Source organism: Cydia pomonella, chromosome 1 (assembly GCF_033807575.1).
Source record: "Cydia pomonella isolate Wapato2018A chromosome 1, ilCydPomo1, whole genome shotgun sequence".
In the NCBI taxonomy this organism is placed as follows: Eukaryota; Metazoa; Arthropoda; class Insecta; order Lepidoptera; family Tortricidae; genus Cydia; species Cydia pomonella.
In genome coordinates, this window is record NC_084703.1 from 12239238 (window position 1) to 12261148 (window position 21911).

General features: G+C 37.5%; 1 protein-coding gene across 1 annotated transcript in view; it reads right to left on the reverse strand.

Annotated features, from left to right (window-relative positions):
- LOC133515437 (leucine-rich repeat-containing G-protein coupled receptor 4) overlaps positions 1-21911 on the reverse strand; it is a 33689-nt gene that overhangs the window by 3163 nt on the left and 8615 nt on the right. Inside the window, exons 2-7 of the mRNA XM_061847984.1 lie at positions 2393-2561; positions 2002-2208; positions 1649-1837; positions 1308-1538; positions 993-1214; positions 681-879 (exon numbers count right to left, since the gene is read on the reverse strand). Coding sequence (XP_061703968.1) covers positions 681-879; positions 993-1214; positions 1308-1538; positions 1649-1837; positions 2002-2208; positions 2393-2561 — 1217 coding nt within the window. The remainder of the gene's footprint in view (positions 1-680; positions 880-992; positions 1215-1307; positions 1539-1648; positions 1838-2001; positions 2209-2392; positions 2562-21911) is intronic.

Sequence of the window (21911 nt, forward strand, 5' to 3'; positions counted from 1 at the left end):
ACTTAAAACATTTGAACAATGATAATTTTTTTTTTCTTCTACAATATTATCAATAACATTAAGTATGATTCTAAGGAGGAGGGATTGTTTTTTGTAAAACACTATTGTTTTGTGTTATTAAAAACATGGGGCAGCCAGCCTATATCTCTTTTGATCGCCAGTGATTATTCATATTTGTATATTACGCACACGCCATCATCATTGGAAAGCTAACAAATATTAACCTTACTTGAAAGTACGAGGGTGCTTTGATAGCGTACGTCGGCGCTATCAGTACGTTAACTGACGACGCCTTTGAGATCTTGGCGTTCAAACCGTTGATAAATAATATAAATACAAAATTACATACTAAGCCGATTCAAATATCTTCAAGTCGCAAAAGAAGCGCATATAAAACACATATACAAATTTAACTAGTTAATCGCTAATGCATTGTGTAAAGTGACATGCCAAGTCGCATAGCTTTTGCAGATTAAAAATTAAACACGGAATAGAATAACGCTTAAAAGTTTTTAAAATACGAGTAATAGGTCGTACACATTATTAGGGTAGTGCCGGCACAAAATCACAGGAATTAATCTAAATGCTTAGTTAAACAATTACACTGGCAATTAGAATCTTCTGGATTCGTGCTTTATTGTTTATTTCTCTGTATCTCAAAAGTTAACGTGTGCGCTTACCTTGAAGGTATATCTTCAGTTTACTGGGTACACCGTTTATGGTACACCGCGTTTTTGACACGAGATCGTAATTGATGGAGCGGATCTTGTTGTACGACAGATCTGCCATGCACAACGACGGGAGCCCGTGGAAGTCTTTGTCGAGGGCACTGACGTTGTTGTGGTGTGCGATTAGCTCCTCAAGAGATGGCAAAAATGACTGAAAGGTAAAAATATAGGATTTACACAGAGGCAAAACGGTATGAATTAAATAAAACGAATTTCGCATTAGCTCGCTTAGCATTCCTGTTTAAGTGCGTGCGTATGACAAACCTTAGAAGTTTCTTCCAGGGTGGCGATGTCGTTAAACGATAAGTCGAGAACTTTCAAGTCTTCCAGGCCATTGAGGTCGTCCGATGATATCTGCTGCAGCTGGTTGTTGCTCAGGTTAAGTCTCATGAGGCCATGGAACCCTACTAGAGCGCCCCCGAGGGTTACGAGATGGTTGTGATCCAGGCGCAACTCCAGCACTTTCGTTTCAACGTCGACTAGGTTCTGAAAATCAAATTAGAGGAAGTTAAATTCATACATTATGTCCGGCAAACGATAGCATAATATTACAAAATTAACATTTAACATTACAGTTACCTCCATGTTTCCAGTGATGTGATTAATTTTGTTATGCGAAAAATCGATTACATCTAATTTCTTTAAACCTTTAATTTCTTGCAGAGAGAACTCTATTAAAGAGTTATGCGTTAGGTTCAAATAGCGCAACGACTTAAGGCTTCTCAACGAACCATTGAGTGATTTAATTTGATTGTACGAAATGTCGAGATACGCCAAAACTTCAGCTTCCGCAAATTCATCTTCAGCCAACTGAAAAAATATGGAAATAGATAAGAATCTTGCGTTGGGTAATACAAGTAAGAATACCAAGTCATTACATGACCATTAATGAAATATAAAAATATAGCATTGATACTTACGCTTTCAATTTCATTAAATGAAAGATTGATCTTTGTTAATTTTCGAGATTTTTGCAGAGCCCCATCCAACAGTTTGATGTTATTGTCGTAGAAAAATAGGGAGTCTAGCGTAGGCATTTGCCTTAGGTCCTTGGGCAAACTTTGCAGGTCGTTTTGTGCGGCATGTATGAAGGATATCTTTTTTGATCTCTGTAAAAATTGTGAGCACAATGAACAAGTGAGACCTACTAGTTTTAACAAATTTCAATATTCGACTAAGAATATGACATAGCGTTAGGAAGTTCATATTATTCAGGTTTATATCGTTTTACGTAGTTTTCGTCTATTATTAACTAATTATTATAGGTACTTACTATTGGTAATTCATTCTCGAGGGATTTCAGGTTATTAGCGTTAATGAATATCCACTCCAACTCGTCCAGATCTCTGAGCGCACCGTTTAGGCTGTTCAGGCTATTGATTCCAAGATGAACGTGCTTCAGGGCTTTTGGTAAAGCGTGCCGCTCGATCTTTGATATCTCGTTGTTAGCTATTAACAAGTGTTCGAGTTCTTGTAAGTCCTGGAACATATTTTCATAAATTAAATATTGTTTACGTCTCTTCACGAATTGCTTATTTACCATTTTACCCGCAATCATAATTACAATTAATTGAAGGCCCGGCCCTTCTTTCATAGGGGAAAAGATTAAATTATTTTATGTTATTCGGGCATTTTTGATTTGTATTAATAGTAGAAATAGTTACTTTAAAGTCGTCCTCGGTGAGCTTGGAGATCTTGTTGCGGCAAAGGTCCAGAGTCTTGGCGTGCGGCAGATGCCGTACCACGTGGCGCGGGATCTCGGCCAGCGCGTTGTCCGACACGCTGAAGTAGTCCACCAGGTCTAGCCTTGTGAACGCGTTCTCTGGCAGTTCGCTGAAAATAACAAACACTGCATTCATTCATTGAATACCCGAAGGGCCTCAATATCATTTGAGATATTCATTGAATATCTCAAATTCAAAACTTGCGGTGGATAGCTGCCAGATGATTTACCGATAAGTGTAACTCTTAAACTGATTATGATGAGCTAATAAAGTAGTTAATCAACGCTGATTCGACATAGTTAGGGCCTTGATCCCGGTTGAAGACAAGTTCAACACACGGTAGGTACAGACTAATTCCAGTTCAGTCCAGCTTGTGCCTGGCCTGGAGTGTCTGCCAACAGATTCGGTAATCTGCTTTGGTAATTAAAATAAAACATTCTTTAAAACCGTGAAACAGCTGTTATAAATAACCATAACGCAACGAAGATGAAAAGCGTTATGCAGTGCAAATGCAGTTGAACTGAGCTGGAGTGAGCCTAAAAGTGTTGGTGAGGAAAGGAACGCGTGGTGCGAGCTGTTGTTGAATTGTTGAATATATCCTATCTGTAATTACATCATTTTGTCAGGTGACAAGCAAAATCACTTATTACTAAAAAAAATATTAAACAAAAATCAACCTTATTTTAGTAGTAATATGGTTCATTATGGCTATGAACTTGTGGTGATAATTAGTGAGTTTTGCTTGTCACCTGACGATTTAATGACACAAAACAGTAAACTTAAGATCAAGATGCAAGAACATAATCTTTAAAAGAAAAAAAAATCTTCCAAAACAGTGAGAAATGCCTTTTAAATTATTAATAACTATGTATCTCATCGTATCTCATTATAATTACAATTAGCCCCAAGACGTTACATACTTTTTGTGGAAGAGTTTCATTTCACCAAAAAGCACTGTTTAAATGCAAAGGCTTGAGTTTAAATTAAAATTTAAAAAAACTATAAGTATGCTTATAAGAGTTGAGTTCTCTCATTTCCTCATGGAATCCATCATCAGAACTTAATAATAATTTTGCTTAAAAACCAAACATGCTGACCCAGGAGCGGCCTTTGGGGGTGGCGAACGGGGCAACCGCCAGGGGGCTCGCGCTTGAGGGGGCCTCGCGCTTGCGGAGGTCCTCGCGCAACAGGCCGAGTAGTTTTTTTACGTGAAACACGAGTAGAATCAAAGACGGTGTAAAAGTTATCTAAGACAGACTCTTCATCTGTAAAAAGATCTAAGAGGGTTTAATTGCAAAAATAACTGTTGTAAAAAAATGTCATGGCACGACCGCTTACTATATTTTTGCAATCATTCTTAATTAAGTTAAAATTTTGTTTTGCTGCGCCGCCGTATGTAATTTGGAATATCTGATGAATTTGATATAAAGCTGGCATGCCAAAATCGGACAGCGAGAGGGAGATTCCAGCCCTCGCGAACCCACCACCATAGTGCGAGGCCCTAGGCAGAGAAGGGTTGAATTCGGAAATGACAATGGTTAATTGTTTAAGAATGAACCGAAAGGCCGAAGGGCGATATGCAGGGCAGCAGAAGTCGGACACAATGGAAAGATGATATGCTTGGCGGATCACAAGAATGAGCTTCAAGGCCCTAGGTGACCGAAGAGCACGCTCTACATCAGACCTAAAGCCCGAAATGTGCAGCCCGAGGCCAAATGCCGATTTACTGCACAGCCGTGATCATAGGACTGAAATATGAAATTTTAAAAAAGGGCTTACGTCTGAAGGCCCAAAACATCCACGCAAGTCGCGCTTGCATGCTATACTCAAGGTTGAGTAGCAAGAGAATCGAGATCATATTGATTAATGTCCAGGCTATGCTCTCCTGCAGCTTGGCCTTGCATGGAAACGCTCCTCGATCGGACGGTTGGGCCTTCGGCCGTCTATCCGATTTCAAGCTCTGAGCTCTCAGAGCTCGACCTTTGGCCTCTCGCGGAAGTCCGTCAGTCCTTCGTGGAGCTCGGCCTTAGACCTTGCGTTTTAAAACACTTGGCCATTGGTTATTGTCTGTAACTTGGCCTTTGGCCACGCCTAAATGCGCTGCAGGAAAGTTATAGGTCTTACTGAAACACTAAGCCAAACTTGGCTTTCGGTCTTGCTTACACTTGGCCACTGGTTCAATTCCAATTCCAAGTTATGCTCTTCTGAAGCTCGACTTCAGACTTGCAGGAAACTCTACATATTCGGGACTGCCGGCCTTATCTTTGCGGAGCTTAGCTCGACGGCCTCGCTCACTCTGCGAGTTCGATTCCAAGCTCTGCTTTCCTGCAGCTCAGTCTATGGAGATTTGATGCCCCGGATCTTCTGTCCTAAGTGAAGCACGGCTTTCTGCCTCGCTGTACTTAGTTCACGACCGAGCTCCATGCTCTTGAAGGATCCTTTGAACTGTAGCGTTTCCCTGATACGACGTAACAATTTTTTTATTTAGTACTAAAAACAGGGGCCTCGCAAAAATTTTCCGCCCGGAGCCTCGCAGAGGCTAAGGCCGCCCCTGTGCTGACCAAACTTAACGAAGAAGGCATGTCCAAACAAGTTATACACGGCGTAACACGAGGAACCCGAAAGATTTTAACCACGCATTTCTCAGGGCAAAAACAGGAAAAAATGTTTATGTAAATATTTTTAAAGTATTTGTACCTAAAAATAAAATGCTATTAGTAAACCTGTCACTTGAAATGAATTTATACTTTTTTCTTCTTAAAACCAAATTTTCGCAAAGTATTATTTGTCACTTTTTGCATCTATCAATAAGGTTATTTAGACTACGTCCTATATGGCATTCATCGCCATCAAAAAGGCGTTTTGCACTAACAAGGAAAGGTACCCAACTGTCCGGTTCCGATTTGATTTATATTTATATATGTTATAGAGTAGTCTAAAATAACGGACACGTATTTTTTTTAGCTGCCCAAACTCAACCTATTGGGAGAAATTGTCCTCCAAAGTACTAAAAAGTTACTAAATCTTCTAACTCCTATAGAAAGTGATGCTCAAGCAACTTGCTAGTTAATGGCTTGTTTGAGTATATGTTTGAGGACAGGAAAAAATAATGTACACGTGTTTTGTTATATCTGCTTAAACTCAAGTTTTCCTAAAAAAAACACCCGTCTTTATGTGTAACTTTAGCGATAAGATATTATAAAACTTCGAATGTCGATTTTTTAAGGAAAAAATGAGTTTTAGCCCATATAACAAAACACGTGCTCATTATTTTTTGCTGCTTTCAAACATATACTCAAACCAGCCATTAACTAGCAAGCTGCTTGAGCATCACTTTCTATAGGAGTTAGATGATTTAGTACTTTGGAGGACAATTTCTCCCAATAGGTTGAGTTTAGGCAGCTAATAAAAAATACGTGTCCGTTATTTTAGACTACTCTATAACATATATAAATATAAATCAAATCGGAACCGGACAGTTGGGTACCTTTTCTTGTAAGTAACAATACGAAGATGTTGTTTTTTTTTAATTGGTATTAACTCTGACACTAGGCAAATTCCAGAAATTAATATATGACATTTTAGTCTTTAAATGTGATCATATAATACACTATTGAAATCTTATGAGTTCCTCGTGTTACACCGTGTATAAAGATATACAATGCTTGCAGCATCAGGAGGCCTACAGGCTGTAACAAAAATAGTGGGCATCGGTTTAAGGGCATATAAAAGAAAAAATGTTTGACGCGAATTTTTTTTTGTTATGGGGCAGCCAAGTTGGCCAACTCTCCAGTCTCCAAGGGCCAAAATTTTTTGGCTACAAACATTTTTTCTTCTACTTTTTCTAATCAAAACACGATACCGAATATGCCCTTAAACAGATCCCTACTATTTTGTTTACACCTTGTATAAGATTTGATGAGCTCCCACGATTATAAGAACTGGATTTTGACAATAATGGGACTAATCTGTAGGTATACTTTCAGTCTAGGATTAAAAAAATAATTTTCAAAATTGACGATTTCATGAAGGTCCTATACTCGTATTCTTTTAAACTCGTTGTCGTTGTTATGGCTTCCTTTGTCATTTATATATGTATATATATATATATATATATATATATATTTTTTTTTTTTTTGTATATAGTAATAATGTAGTCTATCTTAACTTTATATGTGTAGTATATGTATTATATTGTATTTTAACTACTTTTTTCTTTATTTTTATTTTTTTGCACCACCCGTTAACTTCGTTCGCCATCTCACTATCTGAAGGTTGTCTGGAAGAGATCGCTGTTTAGCGATAAGTCCGCCTGTTGTTACCTACCAATGTGTATATGTTATCAATTTCTGTTTCTGTTTTTTATGTAGTGTGCAATAAAGAATTTTATTATTATTATTATTATTGATTGAGAAATGACGGAGTTCTGAAGAAACAAACTTAAAAATAAGTTTTGTCAAAAAACAATTTATTTGTACAAGCTTTTATCGCTGACTACCTACTATTATTTCCACAGGAAACTAATACTCATCAAGACAAGTCTAAAAACCCAAAACATAATTAGGTTGCGTTGTTTTATCACAGAACTAGTTCCTAATGGCCACCTCCTGTCTCCATCATCGGATCTGCTTGACGGTGCCATAATAATACATTGTCACCGGACTTACATATGTATGCATTTTCAGCTTCATTGGAAGTCGGGAATTGGGTCAAATTTAAGATTTAAAAAAAAAGTTACTTACATACGAACATGCAAGTTAAATAAAAGCTCGTAAAAACATAGGTATGTAACCCTATAAAGAACCTCCTCCTTTTGAAATTTTGGAGTCTGTTCAAAATTATGTTACAACGAAATTGTATATTAATTGTATCGTCCTTTTACGTACTCGTAATTTGATATGTAGTTGTAGGTACTCGTTAAAGCAATTATACCTACAGACATGTCGTGATAGGAGCTATCAGTTGCATTGCTTTGAACTCGAAAAGATGCAAATCAAAGTTTATTTACCCTAATCATCATCTAATGACGATTTATCAAAAATACTCGACAGCAGTTAATTGGTTATTTAAGAACGTCCTGGATCTAACTAATAAACAGATAAGTTATTAAGGTAAGTAGGTACCTAAATCGACGTCTAGCCATCGGTATCATTATGACCCACAGCTATCTATTTATGATCACAGACATATTTAACTTACTTGAATAACGTGAATACACTTAATCCGTCAACCGCGAGATAAAGAGCAACTGCATATCAGTGAGCGTCACCGGACTCAATAAAAGTCCAGGGTAAAAATAATTCTTGTGACAAATATAACTTTTATATCGCTCTGACCTGTGCCCTCAAAGTCTAGTAGAAATTAATTACTATAATGGATACTTTTCTATGGTTACGCGCAGACTGTGCTGCATCTCTTTTATCATGTGACTCTTTGCTTCGACATCGAAAACAGAAGAGCGATAATATTTGAATGTGTTTTAAATGTGTTTTATTGTGTGTGCAAGAGGCGAGTCGTGCGCTAGATCACTACACTTCTCATTAGTAGAGGTTCTGTGCGTTAGAGACTGAAAATGCTATGTCGCGCGACTATGTAGCGACTTAACAGGTGATACTCTGGTTATGCTGACTCTGCATCACATTGCATGTCGACCTAGTAAGGCTAAGGTAGAGTAATAAATAGTGCTTTCAAGTGCGTGTTCCGTGTAAATTGTATCTTGTTATGGGCAAATGCAATGTGCGATTAGTCTTAAATATGTTAGATAGGGTATATATGCTGAATCTTTTTTTAACTTGTGCTCATGACACATTTTTGGCGGTTTTGGTTTAGGTGTGGACTATGTATTGTTTCTAATCTGTAGCTAAGTGGGTACATAAAGGGCGCGAAGCATGTAAGTGCGTTTAGTAAACACTAATGTGAAGGGGTCAACGTTCCGGGGTTATCGGTGCAGGGGCGGCGCCAAACGGCCGCATGGTCGTTCGTCGGCGTCAGCGCCGCGCCGGGCTGTACGTATGTAGTATATAGGGTCACTAGATACCTACTAATTTCAAAAGTCCTGACAAAATTCCTAATTTTGGATTATAATTTCAGGTAAGTCATTGTAGTCGTGAGATCGTATCTCTCCTTAAGTATCCTATGTCTTCTCCGTATTCTGGCCCCAGTCGTGACAACGGACCGAAATTCCTAAAATGTCAAGATCACTTCTGATATCTGATAACCCTACGCGTGTATGTCCTCATCCTACGGCCAGTATAACCATCCACTGTCTCTCGTCGCTCAATTCCGCATAATTTTAAATGGGAACTGCACAAACTAAGGCCATTCATTAGTACAAACGACATTCATGATATCTGGGACTCCCAAGTATTTTGGTAGGATAACAGTGTGAGTTGGAACATATTAAACACATTATACTTACCGGTACATGCGCAAATTACTCGTACAGATAAGGGCTATAATTTACGTAGGAACAATAACCCATTATATAAACATTATATTAAAATATGCCCACATGAAAACAACGGGGGTCCCGTTTTCGGTAACGTTTTTGACATTATTTGTAAGAGGTTTTACCGGGCATTTCTTATAGTTCTCTTCTTAATACATGGAAATCGTACCAAATAAGAGGTGTTGCCTTACATCAAATGAGGTAGTTCCGTTTTTAGGGTTCCGTAGTCAACTAGGAACCCTTATAGTTTCGCCATGTCCGTCTGTCTGTCTGTCTGTCTGTCCGAGGCTTAGCTCCGTGGTCGTTAGTGCTAGAAAGCTGAAATTTGGCATGGATATATAAATCAATAAAGCCGACAAAGTCGTACAATAAAATCTAAATTTTTTTTTAGGGTACCTCCCCTACACGTAAATTGGGGGTGATTTTTTTTTTGCTTCAACCCTACAGTGAGAGGTATCGTTTGAAAGGTCTTTCAAAACTAATAGGGGTCTTCAACCAACAATTTGTGATATATTACATACAACATAAAGTGAATATATTCGGAGATAATCGCTCCGAAAGAAAAAAAATGTGTCCCCCCCCCCCTCTAACTTTTGAACAATAGGTCCAAAAAATATGAAAAAAATCGTGGAAGTAGAGCTTAAGAAATACATTTAATGAAAATTATAGCGGATATGATCAGTTTAGCTGTGTTCATGTTCTTGAAAGTCTGCATAGTGACTTTTGCCGTAACTCCGGTTCTCGGTGGTTTTTTTTTTTTACAAAAACTGAAAAAGTTCTAAAATTGAATGGATTTTCATGTACTTTACAATGATCCCAAGGGCTTTCAATGTCGAACACTTGGATTTGTTGTTACCATTTCATCACTACCAACATATTAAAAAAACAGAACTACCTCATTTGATGTTAGGTAAAATATACCAATTCCATGGCTATATCATTTTATCTCGGAAATAAAATTGACCTGCACATTATTTTATTTGTATTTATTTTTATTTGATCGAATTTTGTTTTTATTGTATTCTGTTTGATTTAGTTTCACTTCTTTTCAATTTCAATTAATTTATTTATTCTTAATCATCATTAATTTATTGTGTATAGTACTAATCATATATTTTAAGATATACATTTTTTACTAACAATAATTGATCTCAGTTGGTCTCTCAATAAATGAAATTGAAATTGAAAATTACATTCGAAAATAGGGTTTTCTGGGTGAGTTTACGCCTACTAAGTTTACTATACAAAGAAGGTCCAGAAACCGTTAAATTTTGCCCATAGATTTTGGTGTTTAGTAAGAAAATTTTATTTTCGATGCGAGATTTTCTAAATTCACGGGCCATAAAATCGTTGGGTAAACTCACAGAAACCAATCGAATGACATAAAGCTTTTGCTGTTAGGGGTTATAATCACGTCATACTAAGTAAGGGGGAAGGGGGTCTGAAAAACATCACGAATGATTAGCATGGGGGGAGGGGGGTCTAAGGAAATATCACGTGTAATTTTTTCTTAAATTGGGCCAAGCCTAAAAGTGTAAAATAAACAGTAGACTACTACATATTTAGCGGTATTTAACGTTAACAATGTGTTGTATGAAAATTGTTTTAGGCTCTAAACGCTGTGTACAATTTTACATGGATGCTACTATAGCTATCCCAAAAAGAGCTTAGGACGATTAGGTGTACTTAAGTCTGGATAGCACACATCTACTTACAAACCTACCAGTATTACATACAGATTATTATTGATTACATTCATTCCATGTATCGGCGTGAAGCAGGAATATTTCACAAAGGCTTTTCGGATTATTTCCAAATAAGGAAAGTTGTGTGAATAAGGAACACGAAGAAATCGAAAAATGACAGACCAGTCAACAGACTCAACATTAAACAGATTCTTCTAAATTTTTGGTAAGGCTTGGCAGCCTTGGCATGCCTTAGGGGTGTTAGTAGTCGGGTTACTTCGGTAGAGTAAGGCGTATCTAAAGACGCCAAGGTCGCCAAGGCATTCGGAAGTTTCGGCAGTCTTCAGGCTGTCTCGGCAGCCGGAGACGTACCTAAAAACGCCGAGGCAATATTCAGTGCGAGTCTGCCGTGCCTTGCAGCTAGTGTGCGCCTAGACTAAACAGTAGGTAATAGTCGAAAGAAGACCCAAATACATGATTCGATACCGTCACCGTTTTAAGCGCGCTTTATATTAATAACGTTTATATGGGACATTTGAAAAAAAAAACCGAAGTAAAAATTAAGGAGGCCTCCATGCAAAAAAAAAACGTGATTTCTTTATGATCTGTCTCAGTAGCTCATTACTTATATAACACTGTTACATTAGGTTTTAGATCCGATCAAAAAAAAAATGGCGTGATATATGGAACCCTTAGAACACGAGTCCGACTCGCACTTGTCCGTTTTTTTTTATTGTGACTGTCTCCGTTTATCTTCCTCTGCGGGCATCATTTCTCAATCAATTCTCTTGGAATTGTTTGAGCAGGTTCGATAATTATTAAGTTCGGATTTTGCCCATTCAGTGTTTGGACGGAGCCATAGGCTTGGCTGTCGTGTTATTGGGGCTGACCCCGTATTAAATGCCTACAGTTACTAATACATAGCCAATAATGATAGATAGCCAGGAGGTCTTTTAAACTAATATTTGCGGGTGCGAAAGTATGAAATAGTATTATTTTTATTTATATTTGAAGTAACACTTTAGCCGCGATTTTTTACTACCCACAGCTAAATCAGTTTATCTATACACATATCATTCATTTTTGAAGGCATCATAGAGAGCAAGCATACGTAAATGAAGTGATTAGGTATATTGGTTCTTTACAAACACATAGGTATATCGCTACGCATTCTCGCACATCTCTGGTGAAAACGCAGTCTTACACGGGGACGGCTGTCCTAATATTGAGACTTCAATTTGTTCGCTTATAAACGTCGTCACAGGACAGGTCTAACTCCTTCATGTCTCTCCTGTCAGTCCTGTCCGATGACAAGTCCGATCGATCCCAGTCTGGATTCCTTTAACTTCTCGGTAACAAGTAACAATTTGAAAGCGCCCCGAAAGTTCAAAATTCGAGCAACTCTGAAAATCAAATCAATTTGATTTGTTTTCTAATATTTATATCATCAGTTGAGATGACGTTTTATTCAATACATTACAAATCTCGCGCTTACTTGATATCGACAATATGGCAAACTCTAGTTTGTCTTTAATTTAAAAAAAAACTACGGTTACGTGTCATGCGGGTTTTTTTTTCATTTATGTAAATAGCTTTTTGGTCTTCTAGGTTTTTCTAGCTCCAAAAGCCCTTGTTCGAGCCTGCTTACAATTTAATGACAAACATATAATGCCGTCAACTATACGTTTACCCAATTACATTTAAAATAGAACAAATCTACTTAAGTTATTGTTCATCAAACTATCCTCTGATCTCAGCTTAAAAACATCGATATGCCGGGACGTGCCCCTAGCCAGTCTTGTGTTCCAAGTTGAACGTAAAAACTTTACGTTGCTTCGCTCGCTCATTCGAAAAATAGTCTATTTTTGGTTTTTAAAAACTGTTTATACACCTTTTGTGCAAAGTGAAACGAGCGAACATGATATTTCGGAGACGCCACCTCATCTCTGCGAATATCGTGACAGAGGAATGGTGCTCCAATGCCGGTAGTAACATGCGGATCAAGTAATACCTATGTGTGTGTAATACGATACGCGCGTTCAGAGCCCCTAGTGTAAATTTATTCGATTTTGAAACGTGACGTACGCGTTTGCGTTGTCTCATTTAGTATGGGATTTAGACACAGCGCGCCAAGCGGAACGTTTTGAAAACTCAAAATCACATACAAAATGAGATTTAACGTAAACGCGTACGTCACGTTACGCCATCGAATAAATGTGCACTAGGGGTACTGAGCATTGGTCAAATCGGTGCCTAGTGAAATAATAAGCTGAGTTAACTTTTCGAGTTAGTTTCTTCAAGTCAGTAAACCTATTCAGGGATTTGATCAAATGACTGATTTTTTCTAGGCAGATGATAAAATGGATTGGCCACTTTAACATCCTGCGTGGCTTGATTATATTTCAAATCTCTGTTTTGATCATTTCCCTGTGACATATAGGTATGGATATGGATGTTGCTTTGTAGTAAGAGTAGGTACGCGTACGTAGACGAAGCTGTCGAAGTCGCGGGCAGAACCTAGTTTTACGACACAGAAACACTTGGGACTAATCCCTACTAATAGTATGAATGCGGAAGTAGATAGTATGTATGTCTATCTCTCTGTCACCTCTTCACGCTTAAACCGCTGAACCATATGTGATCGCAATGTCTATGCAGAGTTATCTTGGCACAACTCTAGGAACCTGGTCAAATAAATAATTTTAAATCTGATCTAACTCACTATAGTCGTACTAATTATGGAGCTTTTTGTCCAAAAACGGCATTTTGAAATAGAATCAAGCAGTTTTGTACGGTGATAGATTGTAGAGATACAATTAAACGATATTTTACAAGCACTCATAAATTCGTATTAAAGGATCCGAGCCGTCTTAAAAAAATGAAAAAACATATATATTAAATATAATAAATCTACATGTTTCACGAATCTACCGATTTTTAAAACTTTTGTGCCAGTTGAAAGGAAATTACCTTAATAACCTTATGTCAATACCCGTAAAAAAAAATTATCACCGTTGTCTTGTAATTTTGTTCTAATTTTGATTAACGTTGGATGAGTAGTTCATTTCAATTGTTCTTTTCCACGCGTATTTTATATTTTTTTACAAATCAGATTGGTTTTACTAAATTTAATAAAAAAAGAAACCTTCACGAATTTGTATTCGAAAAGCGAGCTAATAAGTGAGGGACATACCTACGGTCAGGTTCCTTAAAATTTTCATAGATTTATTTTCGTAGTTTGAAATTAAATTTAATAAGAAGTAAACGAAAGAACGAAGTATTTTTGTAAGTGGAACCTATTCATCGTGGCAGAGAAAATTCAGCATTATAAAATCCGCTTGTAGGTACAGGAGAGTAGCCGAGATGGTTGTTAAAGCGAACGATGCATAATTGACGTACTCGCTTAGGCCAAAGGGTAATTAAATTACAAAACGAGACCAGCAAATACAATGAAGCGAACCGCGCTAGGCTGGAGAACTGGGCGTGATTGCATGCTATATCATTTCCTCTAACTGAAAACGAGGCACATACATTATCTTTCTCTTTATATTTTACTTTAATAATAAAGTTGTTTAATCTTTACTTTCTACTAGTTACTACTTCTACCTATTTAAGTCATATACATACACTTTAAAACATACACTTAAGTTAGAGGCATCATGTTGGAGCTAAATAAGATTATGCTGTTATTTAGACATAGCACTATAATCATTATGTAATTTTAGCAGCCGGCTTTCATTGAAACAATCCGATTAAATATGTATAACTGTATGTAGGTAGGTACATAAGTCATTACTCATTAGAAGAAATCTAACACGTAGCGATGCCTGTGCAGACTTTGGGGATTTCCGTTGATTCAAGATAGGTTTCATTGGTTTCAGTTTTTACTCAATGGGATATCAAGGGGAAACCCCTTAGGGATTTAGATAAAAAAATTGGCCAAGCCGCAGTCACGACCGCGGTGAAGTTTTCCGTACGTGCCTGTGCCCGTAAATCAAAACTTGCAAAGACAAATGCAATAGGTACTCAATGTACTCATTGATAATAAAACAAAGACAATGGAATGGAAGACATTATTACAGACCTCCGGTCTATATGTAGAAGCTACGAGTATAGAGACTGTGCGAAAAGAGAAGAGTCGTGGAATGTATGGGGCCCAATACATTCCACGACTCTTCTTTCTTTCCGAACAGATTATACGAGTAAAGCTTTTTTCAATGCTGAAAAGTATTTCTAACAGGTTTAAGATTAAGGTATACTATTTTGGGGCAATTCGGTAAACGTTGAATCAACATTTCTTCTTCAAAATAAATGTCTCAGAATTATATTTAAGCTGAGAGATATGGAATCCCTAAGAGACGTTTTTAAAGACTATAAAATATTAACTCTGACGTGTATTTATATATTAGAAATTTGCGTATTAGTTAAGGAACGAACTGATATTTTTACCAAAAAAATTGACCTAAAAAATTATATACGAACACAATATAAATATGATGTATGTACAGTTAGATCTTCTAGTTTTATACTTACCAAGAGCTCTTATGTTTCCGGAATAAAGATTTTTAATCATTTACCTGAATATATTAAGTCGGAAAATGGCATCACATTTAAAAATAAGCTCAAGAAATGGCTATTAATAAAAAGCTTCTACAATCTAAATGAATCTATTTTATGTATGTATAAATGGTTAAAATTATTATGAAATAGTATTGTTGTTAATGTTTTGTTACTTTTAGTATATTTGACTAGTTTTAAGTTTATTATTGTACGTCCCAAATGGGCAAGCTGTTGGACTTTATTTTACCCAAAACATCTACATGTACATAGTTCTGTCAATAAATGAATTTTATCTTTATCTTTAAGACGATCACTTCTCCACACAAATGTAGTCCCCATTTTCCTCCCTGGATATTGACTGTAGATAACATACTTTAAAATAATGTTAATGTTTAAATGGAGAAGAGAATACGTGACCTCATCCCCTTTCCTCTTAAGAAAAGCGGGCTTATGTACTGTAAAGACAGAACAATGCAAAGTCTATTGGTAATCCAGTAACTTTAAACATTAGCGTTTGCGTCAAATCCGGTAGTTCTGATTTTTTACACACTTGTTTATGATGTTGGCCCAATGAATAATCCAAGTTTGAGATCTCGAGCGCCGAACGGAACTTCGTCAAAAACCGAGAAAACTGCGAAAATTCCGTCTACAGAAACAATTCCAGACTCTTACTGTAGCAAATTTAGTCTACTTTAAAAAAAACTTCGAAAAGGTTATATTTTTCGTTTTACAGGTCTTTTGAGGTAGCAAACTTGGATTATTCGTTGAGCCAATATCATAAACAAGTCTGCAAAAAATTGGAACTACTTACAGGATTTGACGCAAACAAACCCCAATATTACATAAGTCGACAAAGCTACTGCATTATGGGGTTAATATACACAATATATAAAATACTTCAAATCAAGGAATACCAATACAATAACAGCATTATTCTAGGCACCTATGACTTCTCACTGCCGTTCACTCCTACAATCCCCCTAGGCACCTTGGATAGTGGATTTAAGTTCGTTTGCTATCCCGTGTTGCTTTGGGCTTTGTAGACTGGTTGCCCTCTCATTCTTCATTTTCATTCAAACCACCAATTCACATTGATAATGATTCGTCATTTGGTTTATGCAAGCATAAGGATACTTATACGAAACTCCCTCTTTATTTATTTGTTACCGAATACCAAGGCCTGTCGACTTCCTTAGAAAGACATGACGCTTCATAATTGCGCAAGTGTGGTCTGACGCCTGGGAAATAGATTCCAGTTATTAATATAAAAATATTTTGTTACAGCAACAGTGCTCCTATCTGACTTTGCCTATATAACTTTGGGAACAAATAAAATCATTTTTATCAAATATTTTGATTTATGTCACACTACCATATGTAAATTATTATTATGTTATATTAATTATTAGAGTCTACTGAAATATTACACACATTTTTGGCGGGAAATTCAAAAAATCTTGGGCTGGTCACACTTTGTGTAGTAGGAATTATAGTTTTGATACTAGAAAATATTTTTGATTTTCTGTGCACACGTAAGGTACCTAAGGAAATGAGTTAAATATACGTTGACGTTGATGTAAAGTACAAAGACATATGTGTATAGACATGTTTCGCCAAGATATTTTTATATCAAATTACTACTGACCAGTCACTCGACAGATTTCTTCTAAATATTGGTTTTCAGTAACTCGTTACGTTCCAATGTTTTCATTTTATTGATATTTTCCAGAACTTCTAGTTTATCCGTTTCTTTACACAATTGTCCTGTTCATGAGATTCAGGTATTAATCAATTCACGTACTTAATCAAAGTTATAGGACAGACGCCAACGGCCACTATTTATCACCGCACAGCTCGCCGTCGGCAGGGTGTTCTTCCTCACACCTTAGAACCTAAATGGTCGCGTAGCGTTGAGCGGTTAAAGAGGAATTTCCTCCCGCGGGCGCTCCGGCTGTGGAATGAGCTTCCTTCCGAGGTTTTCCTGAGGGTCTACAGTATGAGGTTCTTCAAAAAAGGAGTGTACAGGTTTTTAAAGGGTCGGCAACGCGCATGTTGCCCGCCATCAGGCGGGCCGTATGCTTGTTTGCCACGTCGTGGTATATAAAAAAAAGACGGACGGTCAGAAAGACAACAAAATGATCCTATAAGGGTTCCGGTTTTTCCTTATGAGGTACGGAACGAAAAATGATGACAATTAGGTAAAAATAATTAACTTAAGTATCTAAGTGGTGTACTGAAAAAAAAAACTGTATAGTTCAAATGAAGAAAAAATTTTTTAGTCTAGCTATCCTAACTTTCGTACGAATCTATTATATTTTTTAAGTTCGTCGCACCTTAGCCGCACATGTGCCGCAATTGTTTACGATAAATACGTAATGTTTGTTTTAGCAAATCCTATTAACAATCTTTCTGATGGGCCTAAGGTCACTTTGTTCTTAGAGGTCAACCGCTTCGAGGCTTCTGTTCAAGAGACAACATACTAAATTAGTTATTTATTATAACAGGCACGAAACTTCGAGATAATTTTAATATTTTCAAAATTTTTTGTGATCCATTTTATCCCTGGTCCGCCGACATGAAAATATTCATGGCAACACTGTCGGCGCGGCTGGTCGACACTACAGGGGACCCCACGGCCTCTCAATGTATTTCCCTTGCGATACAGAGAGGTAACGCCGCCAGTGTCATGGGGTGGGGGTATTCTCTTTGTAATTAGGTTTTGTTTTTGTAGTTAAGTAGGTATATTTTATAGTTTGTGATTTTATTTTTATTTCTAGGATTAAGGTTCCTCAGCAAGCTCGGTTTTCCATACAAACTTAGTTACGCTTACAATTTGTAACGATTAGCTAGATTTTTCTGAAACTTTTTACTTACAATAGGATAAGGTATAAGGTATACTTATGGACAACATTTTTCCAAGAGTGGACAGAGGAACGAAGGAGATAACCTCCAACATGCTGCTTCGAACAACGAGCAAAAAGGAGAACGAGAACGGCCAGGAAATAGACATGCCATCTCCCACAAGGACGCAAGGGGCAGGCCCCTCACCTCCGATAGCATTGCTCGCAAATAAAAGGACAGTGAGAAAAAGCGTGGGAGAATGGGAGAAAGGAAGGCCGGAACCAAGGAAAAGTGGCTCCTCTAACCGCACTTTACCACCACCAGCACCAAAGAAAGCCCTGCAGACAAGAATGGCACCAGTAAAACTAAACACAACGATAACGCTAACGGAACCTACCAAAAAGAAAAAGCCGATAGTGAAGGAGCGCGTAGATCTGAGCCCCAAAGAAGCCGCAGGGCAAGTACAAGGACCGACTGGCAGAGGCCAGCGCGTGGCTGGAATGGGGGAGGGCCAATTTGAAAGAGACCAGGAATACGAAGACCAGTATAAAAAACGCAGTACTAGCAGCATTGGAGAGACTGTGTTAACTGGTCGAACAGTCGGAGGCGGCCCCTAAAACCAAGCTGCAAAATATAACGAGCACGGAAAAGAAAGAGTCGACCACCGCTCAATCAGACCCCGCTCCGGCAATAAACGACACAACACTCGCCACGATACTGACAGAGCACACAAATCTCCTTATAGAAAACAACAGAAAGATGAATGAGCTACAGGAGTCTCTCAGAAAACACCGTGATCTAATGGACAGAGCCCCTACCTACGCGACCGTGACTGCAACACAAAACAACCGTCCAGAGCGGAAAACGCTACACTCGATAGTAGTCACATCGAAGGACGAGCAAGAGACAGGTGAGGAGGTACTGACCAGAATAAGAAATACTGTCGACGCAAAAGAAGGTTGGGTGAAGGTGAAAAGAGTAAGAAAGGCCAGAGATCAGAAGGTGATTATGGGATTTGCAACTGAAACGGAAAGAAACAAAGTTATCCAAAGACTTGGGGAACAAGGCGCAAACCTCTGTGTGGAGGAGGTGAAAAACAAGGACCCTCTTCTGATCCTTAGAGATGTCTTACTAGTCAACACGGATGATGACATTAAGAGAGCTCTAAGGAATCAGAACGGGGATGTTTTTCGTGACCTCGATGCAGTGGAAGATCGCGTAGAAATAAAATATAGACGGAGAACGAGAAACCTGCACACCAACCATATAGTGATAGGCTTGTCACCATCCATCTGGCGCCGAGCACTTGATATAGGAAAAGTCCACATAGATCTCCAACGCATAAGAGTCGAAGACCAATCCCCTCTGGTGCAGTGCACCACATGCCTGGGCTTTGGAAATGGGAAAAAGTTCTGCAATGAATCTGTAGATCTTTGCAGCCACTGTGGTGGGCCGCACCTGAGGGGAGAGTGCGAGGACTTCCTGGCAAGTGTGCCACCAACTTGTTAAAACTGCGCCAGGGAAAAGTTGGAACGAACGGACCACAATGCGTTCAGCTACGAATGCCCGACTCGGAAGAAGTGGGACATCCTGGCGAGATCTACAGCGGCATACTGCTAAAGGCACTAAAACAGCCGACTGCAGCGATCTCAGGAGCCCACACAACACACACAAAGCAAGTTGGGATCGGTTTCATTGGAAACTGTCCCAGACTTTGCTAAATCCAAAAAACATACACAACAAAGGTAAAAAAAAAACGCCGACTACGCCTGCGAATCGGAGAGAAAGGAAAGGGTGACACACCTAGCATATAAAAAGGAAAAGGAGAGCAGTGACAGGGCTATGTTTGTGGGCAGCGTTAAGTGTAATAGATATTAAAGTATGCTTATTAAATATAATGGCTATATTTAAAGTAACCATATAATTATAGAGTGTTAAATAGAACATTAAACTGTAAGATATAAATTTGAAACTGCAAAATTTAAATGCACCAAATGTAACTGTAAATTGTAACCTTAACATTGAAAACCAATAAAAACGTGTGTTTCCCTCATTGAAATAAGAAACCCAAGAAAACTAGATACATTAGAATAGGAACAAGGAATCCCACCTTGGAAAAGTAATGCAAGAAGATGAATGACAGAAAGACACAGTAAGTATATTGAATGACAGTACGAGAAGCATGTAAGCGAGAACTGGCATGGAAGAGTAACTTAGCAACTAGACCGTATCACCGCATCATCACTTACCATCAGGTGAGGTCGTGGTCAAACGCTTGCCTATCGTTATAAAAAAAAAACACAGGCTCCAATCATGTTGGAGGTAGAAGTAAAAAAAAAATACCATAATTTCGTTTGTTTATAACTGGAGCTACACACAGGACTAGATATACCTCATGTATGTGCAAAGTTTCATTACAATCCAGCACGTAGTTTTAAAATAAGAACGAAACTCCGTTGGTATAGGAAGGGGGGTGAAATTCGGCTGAGCTTGCCTTCGGGGACTCTTAACTCTGATTATAATTTTATAATGTTATATTTTAATTTAGTTATAGTCTGTATCTTTAGGTATTTAAAAAAAGGTAAACAAACAATTTGTACATTTTCGGGTAGTTTTAATATTTATTGGTTAACCAACCAAATACAAAACCGAATGGATCTGTCACCGAACGACCTGACTTTAAACCTACATTATTTGATCATGTAATGTTTACATCTACCCTCAGCGGCCTTAAGGAGCCATTTGAGGGTAGATTTTGTGTACCTTTTTTGAAATACCTACAGATACAGACTACAGTATTTCTTTAAAACTATTTAATTTCAGAATGCACTTCACTTTACTAACTTGATTTGACAAGACCTTGCGTACATGCATTTAAGGGCCTGGACAGAGGACAGGCCCTAAATGAACTATTCCGTGTGTCCTAAGCTAGTATACAGACATTAAGAAAAAATAAAATGTCCGAAAATTGAACCATGCATATTACACCTCAGAATATACAATAATAAGTAGTACAGTCAGCATCAAAAGTATATTCTATATTAAGGACATCACTTTTTGTTAAGCTGTTACAGAATGGTAGATACTTATGAAAAGTTATTTGATCCGCTACTTTTGATGCTGACTGTACTAGTTCTTGGGTCACTTTACTTTAGTGTACAACTTTATACACTATATTTTTGTTCAGATACCGTTACTACTTTTCATGGATCATGTATGACGGTAACGCAATGGGAAGAACGAAGAATGTATGGAAATTTTGGGAAACTTTATTTTCCAATTAGGATTGAAAGAGTTCGTGATTTTGAGTAAAAATATCTCAAATGTTAAAAAAGTGTTGCTTACAACTTTAATTAATATACCTAACCCACGAAACCTTATATTCGTCTTTCAAGCCAACCTGCCTCATTTCCCTGCTGCAGTTACGTCTAGTCACAAAATGGGTGTTTAAACTTTAAATTATATTAATCACGATGGTTTATTTTGAAATATAATTTCTATATAAAAAGAACACCAGTATCCTTTTCAACTCAAACCAAAGCGAATAATTAAGCCCGTTTCAGATTGATCAAAATGGTTCACCTCACAGAGACACTACTTTTATAATGTTACTGTTTATTACCTATACCTATATTATTTTTAATAATTTTGCCACTTTTGACCTTTCATGAATATTTTCTTCATGTTTGAACCAACTTTGGATGGCAGAATGGAAAAGAGTATGGGACAAATAAATCTTTAAAAATTACAGATGTCCATTTTTTGTTAGATTATTTTTTATAGTATCTAATACATATTCTTAAAATGTTTAATAGTTCTTTAGTAACTAATTAATTGTTAACGTACTATGGAGACAGATAGACAGACAGGCACGACATGACATGAGGAAATTATAAAAGTTGACTACGTAACTCTAAAAGAAATG